This window comes from Bos javanicus, chromosome 26 (genome assembly GCF_032452875.1).
Source record: "Bos javanicus breed banteng chromosome 26, ARS-OSU_banteng_1.0, whole genome shotgun sequence".
In the NCBI taxonomy this organism is placed as follows: domain Eukaryota; kingdom Metazoa; phylum Chordata; class Mammalia; order Artiodactyla; family Bovidae; genus Bos; species Bos javanicus.
The window spans coordinates 15,749,443-15,776,269 of NC_083893.1; the positions used below are offsets into that span (position 1 = coordinate 15,749,443).

A 26,827-nucleotide genomic window follows, 5' to 3' on the forward strand; every position below is an offset into this window, starting at 1 on the left:
AAATAAAAGCCCCTCGCGCTGCACGCATGCTAAGCCACGTAAGTAGTGTCCAACTCTGTGCAGTCCCATGGGATTGCAGTCCCATGTAGCCCTCCCACCTCCTCTGTCCATGGGATTCTTCAGGCAAGAACACTGCAGTGGGTTGCCAAGACCTCCTCCAGGGGATCTTCCGACCCAGGGATCAAAGCCGTCTCTCTTACGTCTCTTGCACTGGCAGGTGGGCTCTGTACCACTAGTGCCACCTGGGAAACCCAGAAGACCCTCACTGGATACCTTTTATCCTTAAGACAGAGTGGTAATGTCTCAGACTTGTTTTTTTCCACCTGGAAGGGATTTTTCCCCTTTCACCCTCCAGAGCATGTCAGAAAATATGAAGGACTTCAAAGAGACTAGAATCACACTCAAACTTTCCATGAAAGCAACCATGATGAGCACTCATTCTTTTTCCCATATACCAAATTAGGTTAATTCTTGAAGTTTATTGTCCAGGAAGAGCCAAAGAACCTGGTACCCAATTGAAAGCTATTTTTCCTTTTCTCAAAAATTTTCATAAAAATATATACACTCAAATTTAGAATGTTTCTCACTTCCATCATGGTGGTGCAATAAAAATAGATTTATTTGGTTACAAAGAGTAACTGGTAAAAAGGAATCTCATAGTCTTGATTTTCCTGTGCATATTTTTAGGATTGGGACAGAACCGTGTGCCACGCAAAAGATAATTCTTTCTCCTCAAGAGAAGGTCCTGAATTAACAATAATCTTTATGTGCACCCGCACAAACACACAAATATACAGGAAGTCCACCGACTCCTCATTCTTCCACTACCGCAGTGATGTTTCCAAACATTTGGTGAAATCCAGAGGCAACGGAGTAGCAACTTGACTGCAATGTCTTTTGATCAGCTGATTTAACTCTTCATTCAAAAATGAATCCCCTTGTAAAACTTTATCCTGAAAAAATATTAGAAGTATGAGTTAAAAGTCTGCTTATGCTGTAAGCAAAAGACAAGCCATGAGCAAAGCTACAGATGGCAACAGCTGACATCAAAGCACACGGAATGTAACAATGACAGGGCCCGCGTCAGGTCTTGGACACACCAGCTAGTCTACACTGAATCAAGTCTCCTGTCTCCAAGGGAATCCAATCCCAGAAATTCACCCTACCATCAGCTCCTAGACATGAAAAAAAAAAAAAAAAAAAAATCCACCTAGAAAACAATTTAGCAAGTTGAAATCAGTTACTAAGAGACATTTAGTTTTTATTCCATCTTTTAAAAAAAATTATGAAAACTATCACATACCTTCCTTTTGGAGTTTGAAGATTCAACAGGAGGATTGAAGGTCATTGCTGCCATGCTATAAGCCTCAAAAAGTTCTGCAGCAGATCTATAATAACAAACATAAGAAATGTAAAGGCACCAATCTATCCATAACTTGAAAAGTTAGACTGCACCCGAAGAATTAGATCGTACCCAGAGAAAACAGTTTGTACTCAATGTATACTTCTCAATCTCCCTCACCTACTTCTCTCCTCCTAACCCCCTCCTTTCTGGCACCCCCTCATTGTTCTCTGTATCCATGACTGTTTCTATTTTGTTGGTTCATTTATTTTGAGAGTGATATCATACAGTATTTGTCTTTCTCTGACTTATTTCACCTAGCATAATACCTTCTCTATGCCCATCCATGTTGTTGCAAAGGGCAAGCTTTAATGCCTTTTTTCATGGCTGAGTAATATTCCAGTCATATATACCTCACTTTCTTTATTCATTTATTGATGGGCATTTAGGTTGCGTCCATATCTTGGCTATTGTAAATAATGCTGTGATGAACTTAAGGATGCATATATATTTTCTAATTAGTGCTTTTGTTTTCTTTGAAAACCAGCAAAACATACATATAAAATAAGTCCTAAATCCCCATATTAAAACTTCATTATCCAACTAAATCCACCTCATATAGGTCTGGTATACACGGATAAATATAAGCCTGAACGAAAAGAAGGCTGAGCAAAAGACCTCAAGTTTAATGTGATCAAATCTCAACTCAATCAGTTATGTGAAAGATATGCAACTAAGTGTTAAGTTAGTCGTGAGAACACAAGGCATGGAGTTATCTTCCACGGATTTCCAACAGTGTAATTCTTCAGTTTGCGTGGACTGGAAGCCAGGAGAGGCCAATCAGGACAGAATAAATGTCCACACCCTTGCGTATAAATGAATCCTTAATGATCTGAGACTGAAGAAGGGCAAAGGTTAACTCTGTCCTACCTAGAAGGAAAAGAATTTATAGGAAATTACAATTTATACCTCATTAAGAGAGGTGGGTAGCTGACTATTATGATGTAAAAATACAGATCTGTTTTGTTATCTCTCCAGTATTTCAAGAGAAGCTGGAAATGTGATTTTTAGGTGAATTCCCCCAAATTTTACAATATAGCAACTAATCAGACTTTTTCTCAAACACTGACTAGACCAGAAAATTTTGTTTTCAGGCCACCTGTCTGTGGTCTCTGATTAAAGAAACCAGTGGGGCTGTAATAGCTCTGAGTGGCGGGACTATCACAAAGGTGTCTTCTGTAGAACCAAGTATTTCCTAATTGATCTTGTGTGGGGGTGAGGGGAGAGAAAAAATAATTACTACTGTTTCAACTTCTTTGTACTTTTTGAAATTTTTCAGAATAAAAACTTGTGGGTAAAGAAACTTCTTTTAGAAGGAACCCTTTCCCCATCTGGAAGAGAAAGATGAACACTGTAAGTGCTGGTCCAGATTCTGACCAGTCAGGGGACACAAAAAGATAGTTGTGAGGCCTAACAAGAGAAACTGCTGCCTTCTAGGTGGCCGGGTTCAAAGCACTTCTCTCTGCTTCTTCACTTCTCCCTTTCTGGTCCTAGCAGAACCATTCAGAGGGGGAAAAAAGGGGAGTCTGGTTAGACTCAAGGATCTTCACATAAAGCAAATATGGCATCATCTTATTAAAAGTTGACCCTAAACAATAAGCACCTGGGGATTCACTATTCTCTCTATTTACCTGTATGTGTGAAACTTTTTATAACTAAAAAAAAAAAGTAATTATTCAAAACAAACCAAATCTCAGTTAGCAATGTTTTCTCCTTGGAATAACTCAAGAAAATGAAGTGGACCAAATCCAGATGACCAAATGGCCACTTTCCATTTTGAAATCTATTACTTTGTAAAAAACAGATTTCTCATAGTCAAAACAGCTATCAGTGGTAATCTGGAGTTCTATAATAAGGCGACGCTAAACACTACCTTCGGCTCAATTCTGGCTTGAGCGCTTCCGAGCCTTCTGAAGGGGCTCCGGCAATGAGGTGAACAGCGAGCCTCCGCACGATGGGATGGTAATGTCGCTGAAGGGGAAAGAGGACCACCACATTTTGCGCGGGTCAGTATTTTATAAGACACAAACCACAGTTTAATTAACACCAGTTTTTCTAAAAACTACAAATGCATATCTAATTCATTAGAACCACCCACCCACAGAAAAAACAGTACCTTTGCTCACAAGATTCCAAGTCTCATGACCAAGCTACTAGTGATGTAGCTTAGTCTTGCTTTTACAGTATGAAAAGGAAAATCAAAAGGCAATTTCTCTTTCAGAGTAAAAAAAGTTAGTTTACAACAGATTTCCTGAAATGTATTTCCACTCGAATGCTACTGTTCACACTATAGAGTCACAACGTAGGTGAAACCCTCTTGAAACTGGCAGGCTTCCGAAGTCTCCCTGGATAGGACCCAATACAAATATGCCTCATAACGAATCTTCTATTTTGAATAGTGTCAGGGAAAGATTTCAGGAAATCTCACCCTACAATACTGTCACCACTTTCTGCTTCCTTAGAAAATGCATCTCAGCATCTTAATAGCAAGAGCAAAGTGAGATGTGGAATATTAAGACAGGAATTGTAGGAAAGGCAGTCCCAAAACAAAATACATTAAGTTCTCTGGCAGTTATAGCTACTTGGGCAAAAACTGAAAAATTTTTTCACAAAAAGGAAAGGGCTTGGGTGGGGGGTGGGGGGGGGGGATCCTCTTACCCGCAGTGCATGCAATTCCCAAAGAGCGGTGTTCTGAGCATTGCAGTACTCGGGTTCATCCAGCTCAGGAAGGAAAACCCCACTCCCCTGAGATTCATTGTCAAGCAACAGGTCTGTTTTAGGGAAAGTCTGCAAAAATGTCACAGAAAAAGAAGGACTAATTAAAACAATATTATTAATTTTAAGGATGCTATTGGATTCTGTACTTTTATTTCCATTTAAACATAATTTGGTTCTATAGTTACATATGAGATATAAGTACATGTACTTTATACCTAGTTTTAATTTCTGCAATTTAAGTTTGCGCCATAACAGAACAAAAATTGCAAAAGAATATTTTCTTAGCTTGCTTTGAAAATAATTCATTTCATCTTGCAAAAGAAAACAGATATTCTTTCACTCAGCAACCCCACTTTTAGGAATCCTTCTTATAGAAATAATTACATTAGATACACATATAAGAATATTCACTGTAGCATCATTTATAATAGCAGAGACGCAAACAACTTACACCCATCAAAAGAAAAATGCAAAGTGTAAAAGCCAGATTGCTTAAATTTTAATTTCAACTCTGCAACTTACTAGTAGTGTCACTTTGGGCAAGTTTCTTAATTTCTCTGGACCTCAGTTTTTCCTATCTATAAATGAGAAAAATAGTAGCTACTTCAGAGTTGCTATGAAGATTAAGTGAATTAATTTTTGCAAAGCATTGTAACAGTGCTTTCACACAGTAAGAACCATGTTAAACCAGCAGTCATTAACAAGACAAAGTAGCTGTATTTTTACTGACACAAAAATGTGTTCGCCACCAGTAAGTATTAAAAAGAAAAGTTGTAGAACGGAAATGTATATCATAATCCCGTCTCCATTAAAAGAAAAAAAATTCTGTTTGTGTGTGTTTAGGACTTCCTGTAGCTCAAATGGTAAAGAATCTGCCTGCAATGCAGGAGGCCAGGGTTCAATCCCTGTGTCGGGAAGATCCTCTGGAGAAGGGAATGGCAATCCACTCCAGTATTCTTGCCTGGAGAATCCCATGGAAAGGAACCTGATGGGCTACAGTCTCCAGGGTCGCAAAGAGTTGGACATGACTGAGTAATTACTACTTGTGTGTATTTAGCATACACATTTATATATGAATTTTTTAAGGTCTTCTGGACGGATATGCACCACCTGGTAAAAATGGTTATTTCTGGAGAGTGTCAGTAGGAGTGGAATGTTTTCCTTTCATAATTTTATGTACTTCTTTTATTACTTAATCTTATCACAAATATGAATTACTTTTATAATTAAAAAATACTGTAAGTGGGGGAAAAGACATATATCAAACAAAACACCGTTGTTATATAGCAAGAACGATGCTCCATCTGTTTGCACCCTACTTACATGCATTAATATTCTGTTAGTTGCTAAAATGCCAATGCTCGAATTTGGAAGCACATGAAGAGCAAGGGTACAAAGGCGCTTGATGAAGGCCAGGGCCCGCTGTTGAGAAACTTGCTTTCTGCGTTTAGTCAGCATGACATCAAGACACTGGAGGACGGTCTCAACGCCTTCATTCGTAGCACCTGAAACAGCAGGTAAGACCCTTCAAGGCTGGTCTCATCCCTTTTTCATTACGCAACTTCAGTGCACTTGAAAAATCTCAGATGAACCTGTCATACCTGTCCCACATCATCTCCCTAATTGATGAAGCAGTGCTACCCTGCCCATGTATTGCTCTGAGTTGGAATTCATCTCCAGTCAACTCCAAAAGTTTTCTGAAATACAGATGTGTGGCACTGGCAGGCTGGCATTTTATGTACCAGCTCCTATTTCTCAATTCTCATTGACTAGAACTGCAGTCATAACATATTCTTAAAAGATAAAGATTTACTAAAAACACATTATCTTAAACATACGTACCTGCATGTAACTTGAACAGTGTTTTGTAAAGATGAGTATAGAATTTCATTGGATCAATATTCAGAACATCACCTTTGAAATAACAACAAACATCAGTTAGGTATGTTACAGCCTCTACAGGCCAAGACAAACAAAACTTGGTCAAGAAACTATCTTACCTTGCCCAGAAAGAATATGAAAAGCAGTCTGGACACAGTGAAGACTTTCTTGATAGCTTAAGTCCTTCAAAAGACAAAGAAAAAAAAGGACATTAAGAATAACTACAATTTATATCTTAAAAAGTAATTCATTAGTAGAGTTACTTACACCAGACTCAATGAGAGAATGTAGAACTACTAATAAATCATCAAAAAATTCCACATTGATAAGGTGAGCAAACCTAGAATCAAACAGAATTTGGTTAAAAGGTAACATAAAAATAGATATAAAGAGCTTAAAAATTAAACTTGACTTTAAAACGGTGTTTTTAATATTACTTGTTTCAAAATGTTAGCTATGCTAGAGATGACAGTGATTATATTTTTCATTAATTCATACTGGCCTCTTGGACAATTCATACACAACTAGACACTATACTCAGCAGGAGTATATGAGGCACTAAACAAATTAAATATATTTCAAAAATACTCCTGCTCAGAGAAAAAAGTTGCTAAGAGCAAAGAGTCAGCTCTGAGACAAGCTGACTAGTTGCCCAAGTGATGTTCTAAGTAACAAAGGAGTCATCAGTTCCAGCTTCTAAGAAAATGGGGCAGGAAGAAGGAAGACAGGAAAGATTTTGCTATTAATAAGAAAACGAACCCTAGGAAAGCTTAAAAGAAATGCTGCACCTAGTGTCCAGCTCAGGCTCTTCAATTAATTACCTACATAATCCTAAATTCTGGCCTTCTATTTCTAGAAATAACTGAGATCACTCAATAGAGTTAAAGAATCATGTGAGCTACTAAATGTCAGAGCACTCTGTACACTATAAAACGTTAGGCACTCAAGTAGTTCCAAGTCAGGATATCTCTTCAGAATTAGTGCAAGAGCCTTTGACACTAAGTAAATCTTAGAAGGAAAGACCTTAGAGGTCACAGATTCCCTGTGCATTGGTACAACCTTTTGGAGACGTAATATAGCAATAATTATCAAAATTTAAAATGAACATATTCTTTGACCTAGCAATATACGCACACAAGTACATTGAAGCTATTTCCAGTGTAGCACTGGGCACTGATCAAATAAAGTATTATATATCCATAAAATGGAGTATCATGAACTTAAAAGTGGGTCTGTATATACTAACAAGGAAGGATACCCAGAATAACTGTTTATCAAAAAAAGAAAAGTTACAGAACAGTATACATTTGTGTGAAAGATTCAATCTATATGAAAGGTAGGTAGGCAGATTTATATACTGGTAAAGGAAAGAAGGGAACTTATGATCTTTTAATTTTTAACTGCATTATTTCAATTTGTATTAATAAATGAGCATTATGTTTAAAAAAAGAAATTGGTCACTGAAAAAACAAACAGGTCCTCCCTAATGTAATAATACCTTCTCTTCGAATCTCTGACTAACATCTCTTTCAATGACAAGAACCACACTATCTTATGAGGCAAAGCATTTCATCACCATACAGCTCTAGTCATTAGGAAGTAATTTCTTCTTTATTGAACAGAGTCTGCCTTTTCTCTATCTTCCAGACATTAGTCCTATCTCTAAAGCTGGGCTTCCAAACAATGGTAGCCACTGGCATTTGAAATGCGGCTAGTCCAAACTGAGATGATATGCTATAATGTAAAATATATACCATTTTTCGAAGATACATTATGAAAAAAGGAATGCCAAATATCTCATTAATGTTTATCACTGACTACATGTCAAAATAATATTTTAGATAAAATAAATTCAGTAAAATATACTTAAATTGATTTCACTGTTTCTTTTTCCTTTTCAATGTGGTTAAAAGAGAATTTTAAATTACGTATGTAGTTTACACTATATTTCTATTAGATAGTACTGTTCTATGGGACAATATCTCAAATAACTGTAGAAAACTATCATGACGACCATAACTCTGGCTCACATCCCCCAACAGGTTCATCAGGGTTCACAGAAAAATACAAAAGGACCTATCTTAAGAGGAACAGATTATATAAGACCAAAAACTGACTACAGAGCAAAAGGAAACCAGAACGAAGGGATGAATCTTAGGGACGGTGAGAACTGAGTAAGCTGGAGGAAAGAGTTAGTGAAGGAAATGAAAAAAACTAAAGGTTTGAGATGAGAAAACCAAAAAATGTGTAGTGTTACAAATAGTTTCAAGGAAAGGCTAGTAACAAATAAAAAAGGAATGAGAACTGAGAAGGACACGAGGTTATCATTAGTGAGCCCTGTTTAAAATTCATGATTATTTTGGTCTTATTTATTTAGAAAGAATTTAAAAGATTTCAACCTACACAGCCCTTACTTGGCAAGACCTTCCAAAACTGCTGGCAAGAGAGGTGACCTCTGGGCCTTCTTCAGTATTCTGAAGTAGGTTACAAACACGATGTTCAGAGTCTCCGTGTGCTGAGAACAGACAAAATGACTTCAGTATAACCTAGTACACTTTCTCCCAAGTTAGCAAAACGATCACTTTTGAAAGCCCAGTCTTTTCTGTCTTTTCCCATCCCTCCTCGCTATTCAACCTTAAGAGTTTCAAAAAAACAGAATGAAGATACACATCCTGTTATTTCCTAAAACTACCATCATCAATCAGGTTACTATTTCCTGCATATCACACACCTAAGCCCCATGAAGTAAACCAACGTCGTATAACCATAAGTTGAAACAATGTCTCTAGTTAAGATTATTTAACAAAACCTTATTAAAAGCATAAGAGAATGTGTGAAACCGCCTACCAGTTTAAGTTTTTTCTCAGTACTCTCTGAAGCTTCTGCCTCCCGAAGTTCTCTCTCTAGTTTCTCTTCTGCTTTCTTCCACTGAAAGTAGATTTTAAAAACAAGGGTGTACCACTGAGTGAAGAAGCTAGCTTCAGAGACGCATTATATGTCAGTATTATGAAACACATACAACACCAGAGATTGTCTACAGATACAAATACAAGCAAAAATAGAAAAACATGGATAAGAAACATACACAAACCAATTATATGACAGTGGCTGCCTCCGAGGAGGAAGGCAGAAGAATGGGATTGGAGAGAGGAACAAAGGGACTCCAACTCCATCACCAGTGTTTTCTTTTCAAGAAAAAAAACTGAAGTGTATTAATACTTGCTCTTCAGAATGATAAATACATGGGATATGTTATACTACTCTCTGTAACTTAAATTCTATTGTTACTCTCTGTAACTTAAATTTTCTGTAACTTAAATTCTTTCAAAAAGAAAAAATGGACATGCTCAGCCCAGAAAGAATTCTTATTGTGAAATCACGAAAAACGTGGAAACCAGTCATCAACAATACTTCCCAAACTTATTAACATATAATGCATAAAACTAGATACTAAACATACAGAAATTCAACAAAAAAACAATTTTTTCCCACTCCTTCCTGCTGTAAGAGCAGCAAACAGTGGTTGCTACACTGCCTGAGACATAGGGGACTGAGTGAGGAATAGTTTCCTCCCTTCACATGAAGTTGTTAAAGATCTGCTAAGAATCTCTGATTCCCCATGGTAGCCACATACATGCTATTCCTAACAGGCATGTCCAACCTACATTAGGAGAGTGTAGTATAAATAATTTAAATATTAACCTTCATTTGTTAACAATCACTAAGTCTATTTTGACATTTCTGCCTTTTTAAAAAATTTATTTATTTTTTAACTGAGTTATAATTGCTTTATAGAATTTTGTGGTTTTCTGTCAAACGTCAACAAGAATTAGCCATAGGTATACATGTGTCCCCTCCCTCTGATATTTGTCTTGTTTTCAAAAGTTATTAGACCCATTCAAAGATGGATATTTCTGGAAATGACCTTTTATTTTGTTCCTAATAACCCATTTGAATAACCTAATAAACTGTTTAGAAATGTTTTGAGAAGAGATCATGATGATGATGGTGGTGGTGGTAACCAATGTTTATATAGTACACCCAGTGCTGTACACTCCGTTAAGTGGTTTTCCTATATTATTCTATTTAAACTGCACAGTGACCCCGGCAAGGCAGAGCTATTATTAGCTCTATTTCTCAAAATACTAAAAAAAAAAAAAAGTTTACAAAGTCCCATAGCAAATAAATAAAAGTCTGGAATTTCAACCTGGGTTTCAAATACAAAGCAACAGAGAAACAAGATTCAATTAAAACCTATGTTGTTGCCAACTTCACATGAATACACCCTTTCTTTTAAGGAAGGAATCTGTGTTATCACAACAAATCTAAGATGATCTTAAAAGCCAGCACGGCAAGAAAAAGCCAAAGGATAAAAGACAACATGGCAAGAAAACCTTTTCACCTGTTGCTCTTTGCTAATAAATTGTCAGTTAAAGTTGATTTCATAAAACATTTCTTTGCAATAACTGGGGAAAATAAAATCCTCTAAATATATTTATATATGATTTAACTATGATTTTTAACCTGTGCCTAATTGATTTTACTCTAAAATCAATTAAAACCAAAAAGAAAATCAATCAAACCTTTCTCTGCATTCTTGATAGAGTTTTTCTCTTTTCCTTAAAAGTCATGAACTTTTTTGGTTTATTAATATCCTCTGTATCTTTTTTCACTTCTATTTCTTTGATTCTTAGGCACAAGAATGTTTTTAACATCTGTTATTGAAAAAAACACAAATACACAGCTTATTATTTATATTGCTCTCAAATACTTTAAACAGAATAAGCATTAAAAATGTTATTTCCTTCCTTCAAGCTAAAAAAAAAAATCCAAAAAACAAAAAAACTTTGCAACATCTTTTATCACATTTTACACAAAGTTCTATTATCTTTTTGCTAAACATATTCAGTAATTTGTCTATGATTGGAGTGTTCTTGCCTGGAGAGTCCCAGGGACGGGGAGCCTGGTGGGCTGCCGTCTATGGGGTCGCACAGAGTCGGACACGACTGAAGCGACTTAGCAGCAGCAGCAGGACGCTAGCATTTGTCTAAATACACATAATTTTACTTTGCAATGAAATGAGAAGCAGAAGAAGAGAACACAATGTGGCACCGGCAGACAGGACTGCAAGAGCCGACAGGCCAGAAAAGGCTGGACCAGCATGCGGGGAGAGGATGCTTTAGATATCTCTAAACCAGCTTAAAGCGTCTGCCTACAATGTGGGAGACCTAGGTTCGATCCCTGTGTTGGGAAGATCCCCTGGAGGAGGAAATGGCACCCCACTCCAGTACTCTTGCCTGGAAAATCCCATGGACAGAGGAGCCTAGTAGGCTACAGTCCATGGGGTCGCAAAGAGTCGGGACACGACTGAGCGACTTCACTTTCACTTTCAAACCAGCTTTCATTTCCCAAATCAGATTCAATTCTGCAGTTAACAGTTCTAATCTTTTTTCCCCCAATAAAAAAATAATATGAAGACTAGTGTTATTCATTTTAAAACAGTTTCTTTAAGCCAATGGTTCTCCAACTTGACCAAATATCACACTCACTCAGAGGGCTTGTTAAAACACAAACAGCTAGACCCCATCCTCAGAGTCTCTGATTCAGCAGGTCTGTCATATGGGCCCAGCTGATGCTGATCCAGGGACCACGAGTACTACTGCCTTAAGCCATTAAAAAAAAAAAAAAATCAGAAACTAATTCAGAAATTGATGTATTGTGTGCTACAGCGACCATCCAAACACAAAGAAAAGGGGCTTAAAATCCTACACTTTCTGGGGAAGAAACCACCCTACTGACCTGCAGTTACAGCAGCATTGTGTTTGCATGTGTGTGTTGCAGGAGGCGGGGTGGGGAGCGGTTGGAGAACTACAGGTTTGTATTATTTTTAAGTTCCTACACGTACATTTTGAAGAAAGCTGAGAATTTCATTTAAAGTGTGGAATGGAAACCAGGAAGAATGAAAAGCATAAATACTACACCTGAAATCATTCTAGGTATCAGAAGATTCTAGTATTTTGTAGGTATTCTGTGTGCTCATAAAATATCTCCAGGGTATCTTCCCAACCCAAGGATCGAACCAGTGTCTCCTGCACCGCAAGTGGATTCTTTACCTGCTAAGCCACCAGGGAAGCCCCCTCCCAAAATAAATAATTCCAAATCAAAGAAAGCAGTGCATGGTCCCTTACTAATCTTTGGTAAAGGAACCAAGAATGCACAACAGGAAAAGGACAGTCTACAAAAATTGGTGTTGGGAAAACTGGATATCCATACATAGAACTGAGAGTGGACCCTTATCCTACCAGTCATAAACGTTAATTCAAAATGGATTAAAGACCCCAAACCATAAAACCCCTATAAAAGAAAACGCAGGGCCAAAGCTCCTTGACACTGGTCTGAGCATTAATTTTTTAGATATAACACCAAAAGCACAGGCAACAAAAGCAAAGCAAACCAGTGAGACTGTATGAGACTGGAAACCTTTCACATGCAAAGGCACTGATAAGATGCAATGGCAGCCTGCGGAATGGGGGAATATTTGCAAATCATGTATCTGGTAAGGGGTAACATTCAAAATACTAAGGAACTCAAACAACTCACAGAAAAAAAAACAAATAACCTGACTTAAAAAAGAACAAAGAACCTAAGTACGTATGTTTTCCAAAGAAAACGAACAACAAATGACCAATAGACAAATGAAAAGATGCTCAACAGCATAACCATCATAGAAATGAAAATAAACACGGCAGTGAGATACCAGCTCACATCTGTCAGAAAGGCTATGGTGGCTCAGCCGGTAAAGAATCCACCTGCAATGCAGGAGATCCGGGTTTGATTCCTGGGTCGGGAAGATTCGCCTGGAGAAAAGACTGGCAACCCATTCCAGTATTCTTGCCTGGAGAATCCCATGGACAGAGGACCCTGGCAGGATACAGTCCATAGGGTTGCAAAGAAGTCAGACACGACTGAGCAACTAAGCACCCAAGCAGGCACACAGTGCAGTTGGAAAAGGAGGAAACCCTTGGACACTGTCGGTGGGAATGTAAACTCATACAGCCATGTTGGAACAGTATGGAGTCTCCTCAAGAAAGTGCAAACTACAATTATCATATGATCCAGCAATCCCTCTTCTGGGTATATATCCAAAAGAAATGAAATCAGTATCTCAAAGAGATACCTGCACACCCATGTTCACGGCAGCACTTTTCACAGAAGACAAGATATGGAAACAATCTACATGTCTGCTGGACAGATGAATGAATAAAGCAAACTGTGATAACATGGATGAGCCTGGAGGACATTATGCCAAGAGAAATAAGCCAGACACAGAAAGACCAATACTGTATGATCTCAAGAAGTGGTACACATAGAAACGGAGAATAGAATGGTGGTTGCCAGGGAGTGGAGGAAATAAGGAAACTGGTCAAAGGATACAAAACTTTCAGTTATGAGGTGAATAGGTTCTGGTATCCAATGTACAGCATGGTGACTACCGTTAATAATATTCCATTTTACACTTGAAATTTGCTAAGAGGATAGGTCTTAAATCGTCTCACTATAGAAAAACGGGTAATTATGAGAGGTAACGGCTGTGTTAACCTGACTGTGGTAATCATTTCACAATGTATACATACATTAAATCATCACATTGTACACCTTAAAAAAAAAATCACTGTAAAAACTATAAATATACAAAACAAACAAATACCAAGAAAGTAAAGGAAGCAGTTTATACTCTAGCATCGATAAAAGTGTTTCCTCACATCCAGTTTTGTGTTCAAGCCCTATTATCTGCTTACTCTAATATTCTGAGTAATATTTAAGCTCAGTATTTGTAATTTTAGCAGTTCAGCAAAAATGATCAGCTTCGGGGGATGAAAAGGCTTTGATGACAAAGGAAGACTTTAAAGTTATAAAACAGTAAAAAATTAAATTAACAAAGATATCTAAGGCCCAAAAGAAGAAAACCATAAAACTTCACTTAAGAACATCAAGGTAAGATACTTCATATTCTTGAATACAAAAAAAAAAAAAAAAAAATCAATTCCATAAAATAATTAAAATGCAAAACTTCTATGAAGCAAAAAGACCACAATCCAAGATTAAAAGACAGCAACAAATATTTGCAATTTATACAGCAAAGATTTAATGTGCTTACTATGTAATGTAAGCTCAACAAACACGGACCTTTTGTTTCTTTTGTTCACTACTTTATCCCTAGGACCCAGAATAGCGCCTAGTACATAGTTTTTATTGACATAAATGAGTATTTTAAAAACTATTAACATATCATTAAGAAAGACAAATACCTGAGGGAAAAAACTGGCAAACAATACAAACAGGTAAAACATTCAAATGACTAATAAATGCACGAAAGGAAGCAAAACCTTACTAAGAACAATGTGTAAACAAAATAAACCACCTATTAATATACAATTTTTTTACCCACCAGGCTAACAAAGATTAAAGAGTGAAAATACTCAACATTGGGTAGGTTGTAGGGAAATGACACTCATCACTGGCGCGAACACAAGTGTTCAAATATTTTTGGAGGACAATTTGATTTTCTCTTTCAAATATTTAAATGTGTATACTGTTGGACACAGTATCAACACTTAAGAAATTTAACTCACAGAATATTCACACAAGTGTGAAAAAATAACATGGCCAAGATGTTCTTTTCTATGCTGACTGTAATAGCAAAAATCTAGAAACAACTCAGCCGCCCCTCAAGTAGGGACTACATATTCACCTAACGGAATACTAAGGCAGACGTTCAAAAGAATGGGATAGCCCTTTACATAAATCCACAATCCATAAAAACTCCAGAATAGTTTCCATTGTATAAACCCATTTTTTACTTTAAAATATAAACACAACATGTCTCTATACATAAATGTCTATGATAGAAGGATACACGCCAAATTGTTATGAGTGGTTACTTTAGGGGAATACTTTCACTTTATAGTTTATACACTTCTACAAAAAATAAATGCTTCATAACAACTGAAAATTAACTTTGTACTTTAAAAACAAACACAATGCGAGGTGAGAAAAAAAAGGCTTACCTCTGGCCTAACTTCATAATTTCTGCCCTTCACATAACCAGATATCACTTTAATTACACCCAGGGAAGCTTGGCCTAATTTATCTTGTTTAAACAGTTTCTTCACTGCTTCACAACACATTTCAGATATCTGAAAAATAAAATGTTACACTAAACCAGTGTTTTTCAACTGCAGCGGTACTGACATTTTGGGCCAGGTGATTCTTTGTTGTGGGGGCCCGTCCTATACATTGTTTAGAAGCCTCTCTGACCTTTATCCACCAGATCCAGCGGCAACAATCCCCTCCTCCCACCACCAAATGTGTACAGACACAAGCCTGATGTTCCCCAGAGGGTAAAACCAGCTGCTACTCAGAATTGCTGCAACAAATTTATTTTCAAACAATTTTCTTGAAGAGACAGTATTTAATGGACCCCATTTTAGCAATAAATAAGAGCTCCAAAACAATTTTGAGAGAGAGGAAAACAATAATCACATGGTCTTGGATTTTCTGTTAAGGAAAAGCAGCAAAAGCAACCCACCAATTTTGACATGTCATTCATGAGAGGGACGATCAACACAATGATGTTGTTGTGAAAGTTGAAATGAGGCAGGGCCACCAACAGCTCACACAGGCTCTTCACAGCCACCTCTGCCAGGCCCTTGTAGGCCTTTAAGGAAACCACATTGCTTTTCTTCAGCTTCCTTTGCTTCCAGTCTAACAAAAGATAACTGGAGTTACTTCACTCACTGGTTAAAATTTCAATTAATTAGCTTATTTTACACCAACAGGCAATCCTATGAAAAATCAACCTATCATCTGAATTCTTAAATAAGAGTTGTCTACGCTTAAGACACAAGTACAAATGTTATCACTAACATTTACCTACCATCATTCATCTTCTGACTCTCCCCACAATTACAAGGATCTTAGATCTTACATCATTTCCCTGGGCTTAGTGCTAATGCTCATTGTGGTATCTTTACCCAAGAGGTCCACAAGAGGTTTAACTTCTTCATAATAACTGATGATTCACAGTACCTTTTTTCTAGAAATATCTACACACACACTCTGTAATGTACTGTAACACAGTATCTTAAATACAAGATACTTGAATATACGAAAATATGCCTATTTTTTTCTAAAGTAGGTTCAACACCTCCCTCTTCATCATACACAGCCAGAGATGAGAAAGACAGTGACTTTTAAAATTTTAATTAATTAATTAGATTTTTGGCTGTACCACAAAGCATACAGTAACTTAGTTCCCCTACCAGGAATCGAACCCGTGCCCCCAGCAGAGGAAGTATAGATTCCTAACCACTGGACCACCAGGGAATTCCCCAAGTGCCTTTGTTTTGAACTTGCTTCTCATAAATGTGATTTTTCCTCAAGAGACTGCATTCACCATAATTAAGAACAATATTTTCTATTTACTGACAAGACTTCATAATGGATAAATGAATGGATAAACAAAATGTAGGGTGTACATACAATTGGATATTATTCAGCCTTAAAAGGGAGGAAAATATTGACACACACTACAACAGGGAAGAATCTTGACATTATGATAGATAAATAAATGCTAGTATCTAGGTTCCAGCTGAGATGACAGAGCACAGAAGCAATATCCATGCCACCCACCCCATTCCACGTCCTTACTGGGCCAACAGATTCAGATCTGTTGCAGCTGAGATGGCAGCTGGGTGATCCTTAGACCCAGCACTGAGTAAAGGAGCCCAACTGAGTCAGATGAAAGCTCCTTGCCTTGGCAAGAAATCTCTTCCCCATTCATGTCAGAATGATTCCTATGCCCTTTCTCCTCTGAACGAAGAGAAAGCAAATGTTAAGTCCATTTTCAAGGCACTCATTACGTCCAATCACATTATCTTTCTCCCCTGACCACTCCTTCCAAATAAAAAACAGTAGAATAAATTCTAACCATTCATAAATTCAAGAAACATACAACTATTTACTAGGTACAGGACTGCAGCAATGATAATACTAATACTGATAGCTGATAATGCACAGTATCTAGTACAGGCACTATAATCCTACTTCATACCTATAAATTAATTCACTCCTCACAACAATTCGATGAGACTGGATTGTTCCTATTAAAGAAAAGCATCAAAATACTATTAAAGAATAGTACTTTAACTATTCTTATTTCCATTTTATAGACAGAAAAACTGCAGCACAGAGAGGTTAAGTCCTTTGCCTATCACAGGTACTAAGAGGTGAACCAGAACTTGAACTCAGGAAGTCTGACTATAGACTCTGTCCCTCATCATACACTACACCGACTCAACACACAGGACAGAATACAGAATTCCCCTTCCTGATGAGAGCTCGGTGTGCTACACACTCTTAGGATACTTTTAATATACCTTTAATCATTTGCTCCAGATTTTCCAAATAAAATTTGTATTGGCTAACCAGGCCTTCTTCAAATTCTCTTAATTTCTGGGTTTCTTTGCGAATCTAAAGAGACCAAAAAGATCATTTTCTTAAATCAAAATATTAAAATCCATTTTTAAATTAGCACAAAATATGAGTACCCCCACTATTTCTCCCACCTCTGCATGCTCAGTTGCTAAAGTCGTGTCTGACTCTTTGTGATCCTATGGACTATAGCCTGCCAGGCTTCTCTGTCCATGGGGTTTTCCAGCAAGAATACTAGAGGGAGTTGCCATTTTCTCCTCCAGGGGATCTTCTCGACCCAGGGATTGAACCCACATCTCCTCCATTGTGGGCAGATTCTTTACTACTGAGCTATCAGGGAAGCCCTTTTCCTGTCTCTAGCAAAGCAAAGTTTTCAGCTTGTGTAGCAGTTATATCCAGCATTACCTTGGTGGATTTTTCTGCCTCTGTTAGGGGTCGTATTTTATATGAAGGAGTAATGTCTTTAAATAACTCCATCAAAGAAACTATCACCAGCTTTCGAACAGTAACAGCCACATCAGGATCCTGCTCCATCAGCATAGAACGTAATTCTTTCAATTTTTTAATCTGTTAAAGAAAGGAACATATAAGGCTAGAGAAATGGCAAGATAATTATGAACAAAAGAAAACCACCACACATCTGGCACAATAAGTGGAATTCACACAACGGCTCACAGTCTAGTCCAGCCACACACAGCTCCAGACACTGCTCACGTTAACAACACATAAATCACTAAAGTTGTAAGTTCATCAAATTTTTGTTAAAAAAGCAGTTAGAAAAAATATACTTTAAAAAGTTTACATTTATTAATCTATTTTTAGAAATTCTTTTTTTATTGAGTTTTCTTTTAATGATGCTACCTTTTTTTAAATTGAAATATAGTTGATTTACAATGTTTCAGTTGTACAGCAAAGTGATTCAGTTATACCCATACAAACATATATGTATTCTTTTTCAGATTCTTTTCCATTATAGGTTATTACAAAATAATGAATATAGTTCCCTCTGCTATACAGTAGATCTTTGTTACTGATCTATATTATATATAGATTATAATAATCTATATCTGAATCCCAAATTCCTAATTTATCCCTCCCCCACCCTTTTCCCCTTTGGTAACTGTAATTTTGTTTTCTATAACTGTATCATTTATTGAGATTCCACACATAAGTGATATCGTATGATATTTGTCTTTCTCTGACTTTATTTACTCAGTCTGCTAATCTCTAGATCCATCCATGTTGCCACAAATGGCGCTGAGTTTTCTTAAAACATGTGTCTTATTTCCCTGAAAACACTTTCTGAAATATATTGTTACATACATCAAGTATAGTCCAATATCTTCATTCAGAGATGAAAAAATAAGACTCAGAACGTTCAAGCAACTTTTCTAAGATCACAGAAGAAACAAAGTTCAGATTTGGATTAGGCTAAGGTTCTATGTACTCTCTTATTTTAATTCAGTTACTACCATTTTGTTAATGTCCTTCCTTTCCATGTGTGCTTATAGCTAAGAAGAGAATCTTAAAAGATCAGACTATTACACCACATAATATGAACAGCCTAAGGAAATTAGTTACACTTACATTACTTTCTGGATCTGATAATATGGCAGATGCTAAGGCTGCAATATGCATTTTCCTCTCCTGTAGTTTCTTCTTCCTCTCAATTAAATGTTCTTCTAATGTCAGCTCCTTAATGGGCTTCTCAATTATCTCTGAAATAGATTAGGTTTCACCTCTTAAACATTTCTTTATTTACAAGTATCCAAGAATCTTAATGATTAAAATAATTTTCTTGTAGTAACACACAACCATAATGATAGCTAACTTTTACCAAGTACTTGCTATGAGCCAAGATTACTATTAATACATATAAATCTCTCATCAATCACATGAGGCAAATACTATCATTAGCCTCATTTTATAGATAAACTGAGGCAAAGAGAAAGTAACTTGCCTAAGCTCAAATATGTGGCAGAAATGGGATTTAAATCCAGGTAGTCTGATTAAGAGTTCTTATTCTTAAGTACTATGCTAAGTGTTGCTGTTGTTTAGTCACTAAGTCATGTCCATTCAACTCTTTGTGACCCCATGGACTGCAGTCCATCAGGCTCCTCTGTCTGTGGGCTTTCCCAGGCAAGAATACTGGAACAGGTAGCCATTCCTTTCTCCAGAGGATTTTTTTGACCCAGGGATCAAACTTACGTTTTCTGCATTGGTAGGGATTCCTTGCCACTGAACTATAAGGGAAGCCCACTGTGCTAATAAACCCACAATAATTCATACAAATTAAGAGAAAGAACAATCTGAATTAGTTTTTAAAAAGTACAAAACATGCTCCTCTGTTTTCAACTCTATGCAAAATACATCTACCTTAAGAAATGTACATGGAACTAGATTTACCAAACACACAAGCATAATCTGTTATAAGCCTATGAAGAATGACCCAAAACAGTTAAAATAGTTGCCCCGTAATCTCATTTACACTAATAAGGTTTGCTAAGACAAAGTAAAACTTAACTAGCTTGTTTTATCACAAATTCCAACCCAATATAGTTTAAACCATAAAATATGTTCTTTCAGTTTAACTGTGATTAGAACTGGTCCAACTATTAGAACCCACATTTAGTTATGTAAAACAGACATACATAAAGTATAACTGCTCTAAGAAAGAACCAAAATAATTTTATACCAGAGTCATTTTTATCCTTTAGGTTAAAAAGTTAATAGTTAATTGTAGGCAGGTCCTTAAATTATGATTAAAAAGAATTCAAAATAGTAATAATTTATCAGACTCTCCACACATGCCTAGACATCACCAAATATAAGTGCATAAAATTTTCCATAGGAAGGGCAACAAACAATCAAATTACACGAGGTGAGATTTTCAAACTGTGGGAAAATGTTCAAAATGACCTTGAAATGACCAATACTCCAAAATGCACATTCCAGCTTGTATCTAAAACTAATTCACTATTAAGTAAAAAAAAAAAAAAAAAGTAATTCTCAATTAACAGTTAGTAACTGGAAAGATGCATACCATTACCTTCCTCAGGTTCCATCTCTTCTTGATCCTCTTCGTCGTGGTTACTGTCAATAACTATATGGAAAATATGCATATTAAAAATGTGATAACATACATAAGTTGTAAAACCACAAGGAAAACCAGGGAAGTGATTATCATAAAACTCAGGAAAATAGTTACTTTTATTAGGAGAGAACAATTAGTGATTAAGGGGAGCAGAAGGGATGTTTCTGAGTGCTGGCAGTATTTCTTGCCCAGATGGTAGCTTTATGGGCAGATTTTTTGGATAAACCACATAATTTCACATCTTTGAGTCCCAGACTTTTGTGTTTTATTTCACAAAAATACACGTATGAAAAAAAAAGAGTCTAAAAACGGACGACTAGTATGTTTCTAATTTTAGAAACAAAAAAATGAAACACTCTGAAAAGAATCATCTTAACCTTGCAGCTTCAGCTGTACTCACAGTACAATGGGCATAATTGTACTATGAGATAAGCATTTGTATTTCCAGCCAGAATTGTCAACTTTGCTCTATGACTAACTGTAGCTACCCTGTTTTGTAGATATGAGTAAAAGTCAAAGTAAAATAAATTTTGAATGAGAAAATTTTGAACGTGATATTAGTAAGGGACCAAAATTTTAACCTAATACACAGGCTGATCAGACTCACCTGGTTTCTCTCTGGTCTGTGGGATTATACCACTTTTATCTTTGATAGGAAGTAAGTGAATCAGTTCCTTCTCTGGTGCAGTTTGCAGAGTTCTTGGTATTTTTTCATATTTATCTATAACACTCTCATGCTTCCGTTTCTTGACGTGAACAGGCTCACTGCAGGAAAAAATTTCAATATTTTTAAAAAAGAACTTAAGAGACTTATCATTTTAAAAGTACATAAAAATAACTCACTAACCAAATCTTTAATAGGCATAAAGATATTAGCACTTAGATCAGGAACATGAGACATTTGTATAGTAAATGAATCATATGGCCTACCATATAAAGCCATAAAACTATGGCTTACATTTAGTTTTCCCTTTAGCGGCAAAATAAAGGTAAAGTTACAGATTTTTTTTTTGAAGAGTATTCCACAGAGCCAATGTGGACATTGTGCCAAATGTTTTACTTTCCCCAAACCTTCAGAACATAGCATGGACTTTGGACTTCACCTAAGTATTAAATTTCAGATCCATTATTTGTGACTATGGGAAAACAGTTTCCTTTCTGTGAAATAGAATAATACCTACCTGATATGGTAAGATGGAATGGGAAATGGCAACCTATTCCAATAACCTTGCCTGGAAAATTCTATGAACAGAGGAGCTTGGCAGGCTGTGGTCTATGGGGTCACAGAGAGTTGGACACAACTGAGCAATTAAGCATGGGAGGGTGACGGTGACTGAGACATGGGTAATGTGGCCATAAGGAACTCGGGACTGTTTTGCCTCAAACAGAGAGCATACGTCACCCATTCACTCTGCTTCACTATTCAGACTCAAAAGAAATAAAGATTTATACTAAATAAAATCATTTTTTTATGAGCTAATTTTATTTACGAAATAAACAGAATAAGGTTTACAGAACAGGGTTTACAGTTTACAAACTCCAGTGTTCAGAGATGAGCAGCATCTTGCACTACCCACCTGAGTAAAATTCAGAACCAAGTTTTTAACGTTGAAAGGATGTGAATGACTATAATCTAAGTGAAGTACTACCTGGAAGAAATGTCTCTCGTTAGAAAAGATGCTCTTTGTCCTAAATCTTTCATTAACTGTAAGTCATCTTCATCCATCATATCTAAAGGAAGGGCTTCCTCCTCTTCTTCCTCTTCCCTCTCAATCCTTTTACCTATTCCAACAAACAACAAAAAAAAAAATCAGGAATTAGTATTAGAGACATAGAATCCTGTGTTTTTGTGTCTATGATAGGACAAGCTTATGTTTTTCAACCACCTTAGCCCAATGTTTCTAAACGTGAGCACTACTGACGTGTTGGGCAGGACAATTCTTTGCTGTACTTGGTTGTCATGGGTGAGGCAAAATGCTAGCATCTTTGACCCCTTAAATCTAAACACCAAGAGCATTCTAAATGCCAGGTCACTTACACCAAGCGTAAGAATTTAAAATACATCCTAAATTCGTTAAATTTACATGTAAGAGAAAAATATGCAGCAGCTTAAAAATTTTTTGGAGGAGGAAGCAATGATAATTGTGTCATCTGCTGCAAAGATCTGGTAGATCATATAGCTAGAATATGGCTCTCAGTCTCAACAACTGTATGATATTGTATATCTTTATATCATTTAACAATTCCCTGCTGATGAACATTTTGATTATTTTCAAAATAATTTTTTTTTTGCCATAGTGAAAGTTGCTCAGTCATGTCCAACTCTTTGGGACCCCATGGACTATACAGTCCATGGCATTCTCTAGGCCAGATCACTGGAGTGGGTAGTCTTTCCCTTCTCCAGGGAATCTTCCCAACCCAGGGATCGAATCCAGGTCTCCCACACTGCAGGTGGACTCTTTACCAGCTGAACCACAAGGGAAGCCCAAGAATACTGGAGTGGGTAGCCTATCCCTTCTCCAGCACATCTTTCCGACCCAGGAATCGAACCAGGGTCTCCTGTATTGCAGGCGGATTCTTTACCAACTGAGCCATAAAGGAAGCCCCTTATAGTTTCCATATTTTTGCCATAATTAACCATAATAATTGCTATACTGCCAAATATGCCATAATAATTGCCATAAATTAACAGTGTTGCAACGAACATGCTTGGGCATATATACTCTTAGAAAATATTTTCAAATAATCATAGGATACATTCCTAGCAGTGAGATCTCTGGGTCAAAGGAAAGTCTATTTTTTTTTTTTTTAATTCTTACTGTGATAGTTCACATATGAGTTTATGTGTACATACATATTTTTCTCCTTTTTACTCAACTGGTGATAACCTATAATTTCAAGTGGGTGGAAGTTCCAATATACATGACTGTTCATCATTTATAGACTACTTCATGTTAGAACATAAAAAGTTTCCTTCTTTCTTGAAACATGTTTCTTTCCATTTCTAAGACATATACAATTTAAGTTTTCTTCCTAATTCTCTGGCTCCACCTCAAACCACATTATAGGTTTCTCTACTCACTTCTTAAATGCTGGCATTTCTTAAAATTATTTTCTGGGTTCTCTTATTTTCATGTTACACAGTCTCCATGGTGATTTTACTCAAGTCAAAGGCTTTGATTACCATCTATACAGTAATAATTTGCAAAACTATTCTCTCTAACCCAGGTCTTTCACTTGAACATTATACCTACACCCAACTCCCTAAGAGACTTAATTTAGATGCTCAACATGTAAGAAGAAAGACATTTTTTGCTTTTATTTTTAAAATATAATACCTAACATATCATGCTTTTTAAATTCTTCTGAAATTTAGATAGATCTTTAAACATATCTAACTCAAGCAAGGCCTATTTTTTTTTTTTAAATAAATGAAGTATTTTTTTTCTTAAATAAATGAAGATTAAGTGACAGACTAAGGCCACACCACTAGTAAGAAACAAAATCTGAGAAAAGCTCAGGCATCCTGACTTCCAGTCCCATGCCCTTTTATACATCACAACAGCATGGTTGCCAAGGGATCAAAAAGGTCCATCTAGTCAAGGCTATGGTTTTTCCAGTGGTCATGTATGGATGTGAGAGTTGGACTGTGAAGAAGGCTGAGCGCCGAAGAATTGATGCTTTTGAACTGTGGTGTTGGAGAAGACTCTTGAGAGTCCCTTGGACTGCAAGGAGATCCAACCAGTCCATTGTGAAGGAGATCAGCCCTGGGATTTCTTTGGAAGGAATGATGCTAAAGGTGAAACTCCAGTACTTTGGCCACCTCATGCGAAGACCTGACTCATTGGAAAAGACTCTGATGCTGGGAGGGATTGGGGGCAGGAGGAGAAGGGGACGACAGAGGATGAGATGGCTGGATGGCATCACTGACTCGATGGACGTGAGTCTGAGTGAACTCCAGGAGTTGGTGATGGACAGGGAGGCCTGGTGTGCTGCGATTCATGGGGTCGCAAAGAGTCGGACACGACTGAGCGACTGATCTGATCTGATCTATCTGAAGAGAATGAGATGTAAACAGGAAGAAAGAAAAGTCAGATATAGTCAAATATTAATACTCTGAAAGTGCAAGTTCTGCTGTAGCAAAATGGGTCTGACTCAGAATGGTCACATTCCTTAACTGTTTTGAGTACTTGGGAGTTTTGAACAGGGTGACAAAAGAATAACCTTGACAATTACAGCTCAATTTCATTTCAAGTGAAAAGAAAGCCAGAAGTTTAGAAAACTAAGTGACACTTGGCAACACTGTGAAGAATGCATCAGAGAAAAGCAATACTCTTTCCTTAGCTAACTGCCAGTGAAATGGGAAAGTGGTAGCACTGGAATGCCCAAAAGTTATTTACATGGTTATTCTGAGTTTGTTTCCCAAGTATGCACTGAAAATCTTCAGATCTGCTTTCTAAACAAACTAAAAGCAGAAGCTGGGTCTCTTTCACCATGAATACTGCATTAAAATGTTTTCTCATAGTGACTGAAACACACAGGACTACGATCCTTCCCTAGGAGTGATGACTAAAAAGCAAAGTTATTGCATGAAGAATATTTTAGAACAAATCAATAGAAACTGGAACACAGGAATGTTTTCACAGTTACCTGGTCGTTTTTCCTTCGGGTCCTCCAATGGAACAGGTTTCTTAGACACAGCATCTTTTACAGCTTGCCTCAGTTTCCTCTGCTCTTTACGGTACTTCTTGAGAGTGCTTTGTTGTTTAAACTGTTTGTTTTTTAGCTTGTTCTCAAGTTTGACTTTACTAGTTTTCAACAACTTCCGAAAGCTTGGAACCTGTTTTTTATTTCTTCTCTAGAAAACAACAACAGAAGGGGCACTGAATACTCAGAAAAATAAATTACTTTATTTTTAAAATCAGGTTAAAAAGAATTGATTATTTCATTAGGCCAATTCCACAATTTTAATGTCTCACAGTCACGGGTCTTGCATGTAAGAGCTAAAGCCACACTATGGCATTAATCCTACAGAACAGCACTAGATCAGGAGTTATTCAACGGGAGGTTCCTACAGTGAGCAGAAATCACAGCGGCTCAAAAGGGTCTAAGACTCAAAAAAGTGTGAAAAACCACTGAGTTACTGGTAAACAGTTATTCAAGGCTAGTTTAACACTTGTAGTTTGGCATACTAAGATTAAAATGTTGGCTGTCTGTAGCAATAACAAGTGATATTTACATATCGCTTAACTGTTTACAAAGTGCTCTAACATATTACCGCCAACAGCCTAGAGGTAGTGACTGCTGTTATAATACTGATGAAGCTACAGCTTAAAGAGATCAAGACAAAGACCCTTAAAAGTAAGGAAAACAAAACTGAACTTGCATGTGGATTACAATTTGCTTTTCTATATACTTACCTTTAGGAATAAAAAAAAAAAAAGGACTTATCTCAGGTCCCAAGACTCATAAACTTATTGAAAGCAGGACCGTTTCTCGTCTGTAAAATAACGGGTTCAAAAGATGATCTTGAAGAACTCTTCAAGTCTGACATCTTATGAACTCAAGACTTCGTGCTAGTATCATTGCGGCCCGCTGAAGCCAAGCGCGCACAGTGGGTGAAAAAGAAGGAGCCAGGTCTAAGGGAGAGGAAGCTGACAGCGCGGAGAGCCAGGAGGGAGTCCAGGGAGCCCCTAATCTAGGCCACTGCCGCCGCCCCCATACATCGGCAGCGACTCTGTGACCCAAAAGGGTCCTAAGCCGCGGGGACCAGGCTTCTGAGGTCACTTACGGCCTTCATCCTTAAGTGTGCAGGGTACCCCGGCTGGACAAATTCGCCAGTGACAGTGGTAATCCAGGAATCCCGAACCCGCAACACACGTGCGAAATCAGCAACACTGAGCCAGCCGGAAACTGCCACTAGCCCCTCCCCATCCTCCACCGCCGGAAATGGGGGCGGGATTTCCGTAGACAGGGGCTGTCGTGCGCCCTCTCGCGGCCGTGGGCCGACGGCGCCCCGGAGTGCACGCTCATGGCGGCGCATGGCACTGTGAATCACCAAAGGTGGGTAATCAGCGGTCTCTCTACAGGGTCTCTGAATCTTTGACTCCTGCCCAATTTCCTTGCAGTTCTTCAGGAAATTGGGCTCTTCTCAGAACGAGAGGATCTGAGTTTTTCAATCATCTTCCTGTATTTTGTACCTCTTCTCATGTTTAGCTTGTTATACGATATAGCTCGTC

The 26,827-nt window shown here is 37.3% G+C and overlaps 2 protein-coding genes across 4 annotated transcripts in view; one reads left to right on the plus strand and one right to left on the minus strand.

Annotated features, from left to right (window-relative positions):
• Positions 1-592: 592 nt before the first annotated feature.
• Positions 593-26,530, minus strand: NOC3L (NOC3 like DNA replication regulator). 3 transcript variants are annotated; one of them, XM_061402844.1, is made up of 21 exons: positions 26,380-26,530; positions 25,239-25,446; positions 22,238-22,370; positions 21,196-21,353; positions 20,544-20,597; positions 19,082-19,212; positions 17,900-18,061; positions 17,440-17,533; positions 15,591-15,766; positions 15,070-15,198; positions 10,585-10,716; positions 8,849-8,929; positions 8,416-8,516; positions 6,269-6,341; positions 6,121-6,184; positions 5,963-6,034; positions 5,444-5,625; positions 4,061-4,189; positions 3,276-3,373; positions 1,304-1,388; positions 593-953 (listed from the first exon to the last, which is right to left on the minus strand). In XM_061402844.1, exons 1-21 carry the CDS (start codon positions 26,386-26,388, stop codon positions 825-827), a joined length of 2,400 nt encoding a protein of 799 aa, XP_061258828.1. In that variant the 5' UTR covers positions 26,389-26,530; the 3' UTR covers positions 593-824. The 3 variants fall into 3 exon arrangements, 2 of the variants coding, with proteins under 2 accessions (XP_061258828.1, XP_061258827.1); XM_061402843.1 differs by having other exon boundaries at positions 20,538-20,597; XR_009733753.1 differs by lacking the exon at positions 593-953 and adding an exon at positions 2,207-2,272 and having other exon boundaries at positions 1,313-1,388; positions 20,538-20,597.
• Positions 26,531-26,575: 45 nt separating this feature from the next.
• TBC1D12 (TBC1 domain family member 12) overlaps positions 26,576-26,827 on the plus strand; it is a 119,036-nt gene continuing 118,784 nt past the window's right edge. The window contains exon 1 of the mRNA XM_061402852.1: positions 26,576-26,651. Coding sequence (XP_061258836.1) covers positions 26,620-26,651 — 32 coding nt within the window. The 5' untranslated portion in view covers positions 26,576-26,619. The remainder of the gene's footprint in view (positions 26,652-26,827) is intronic.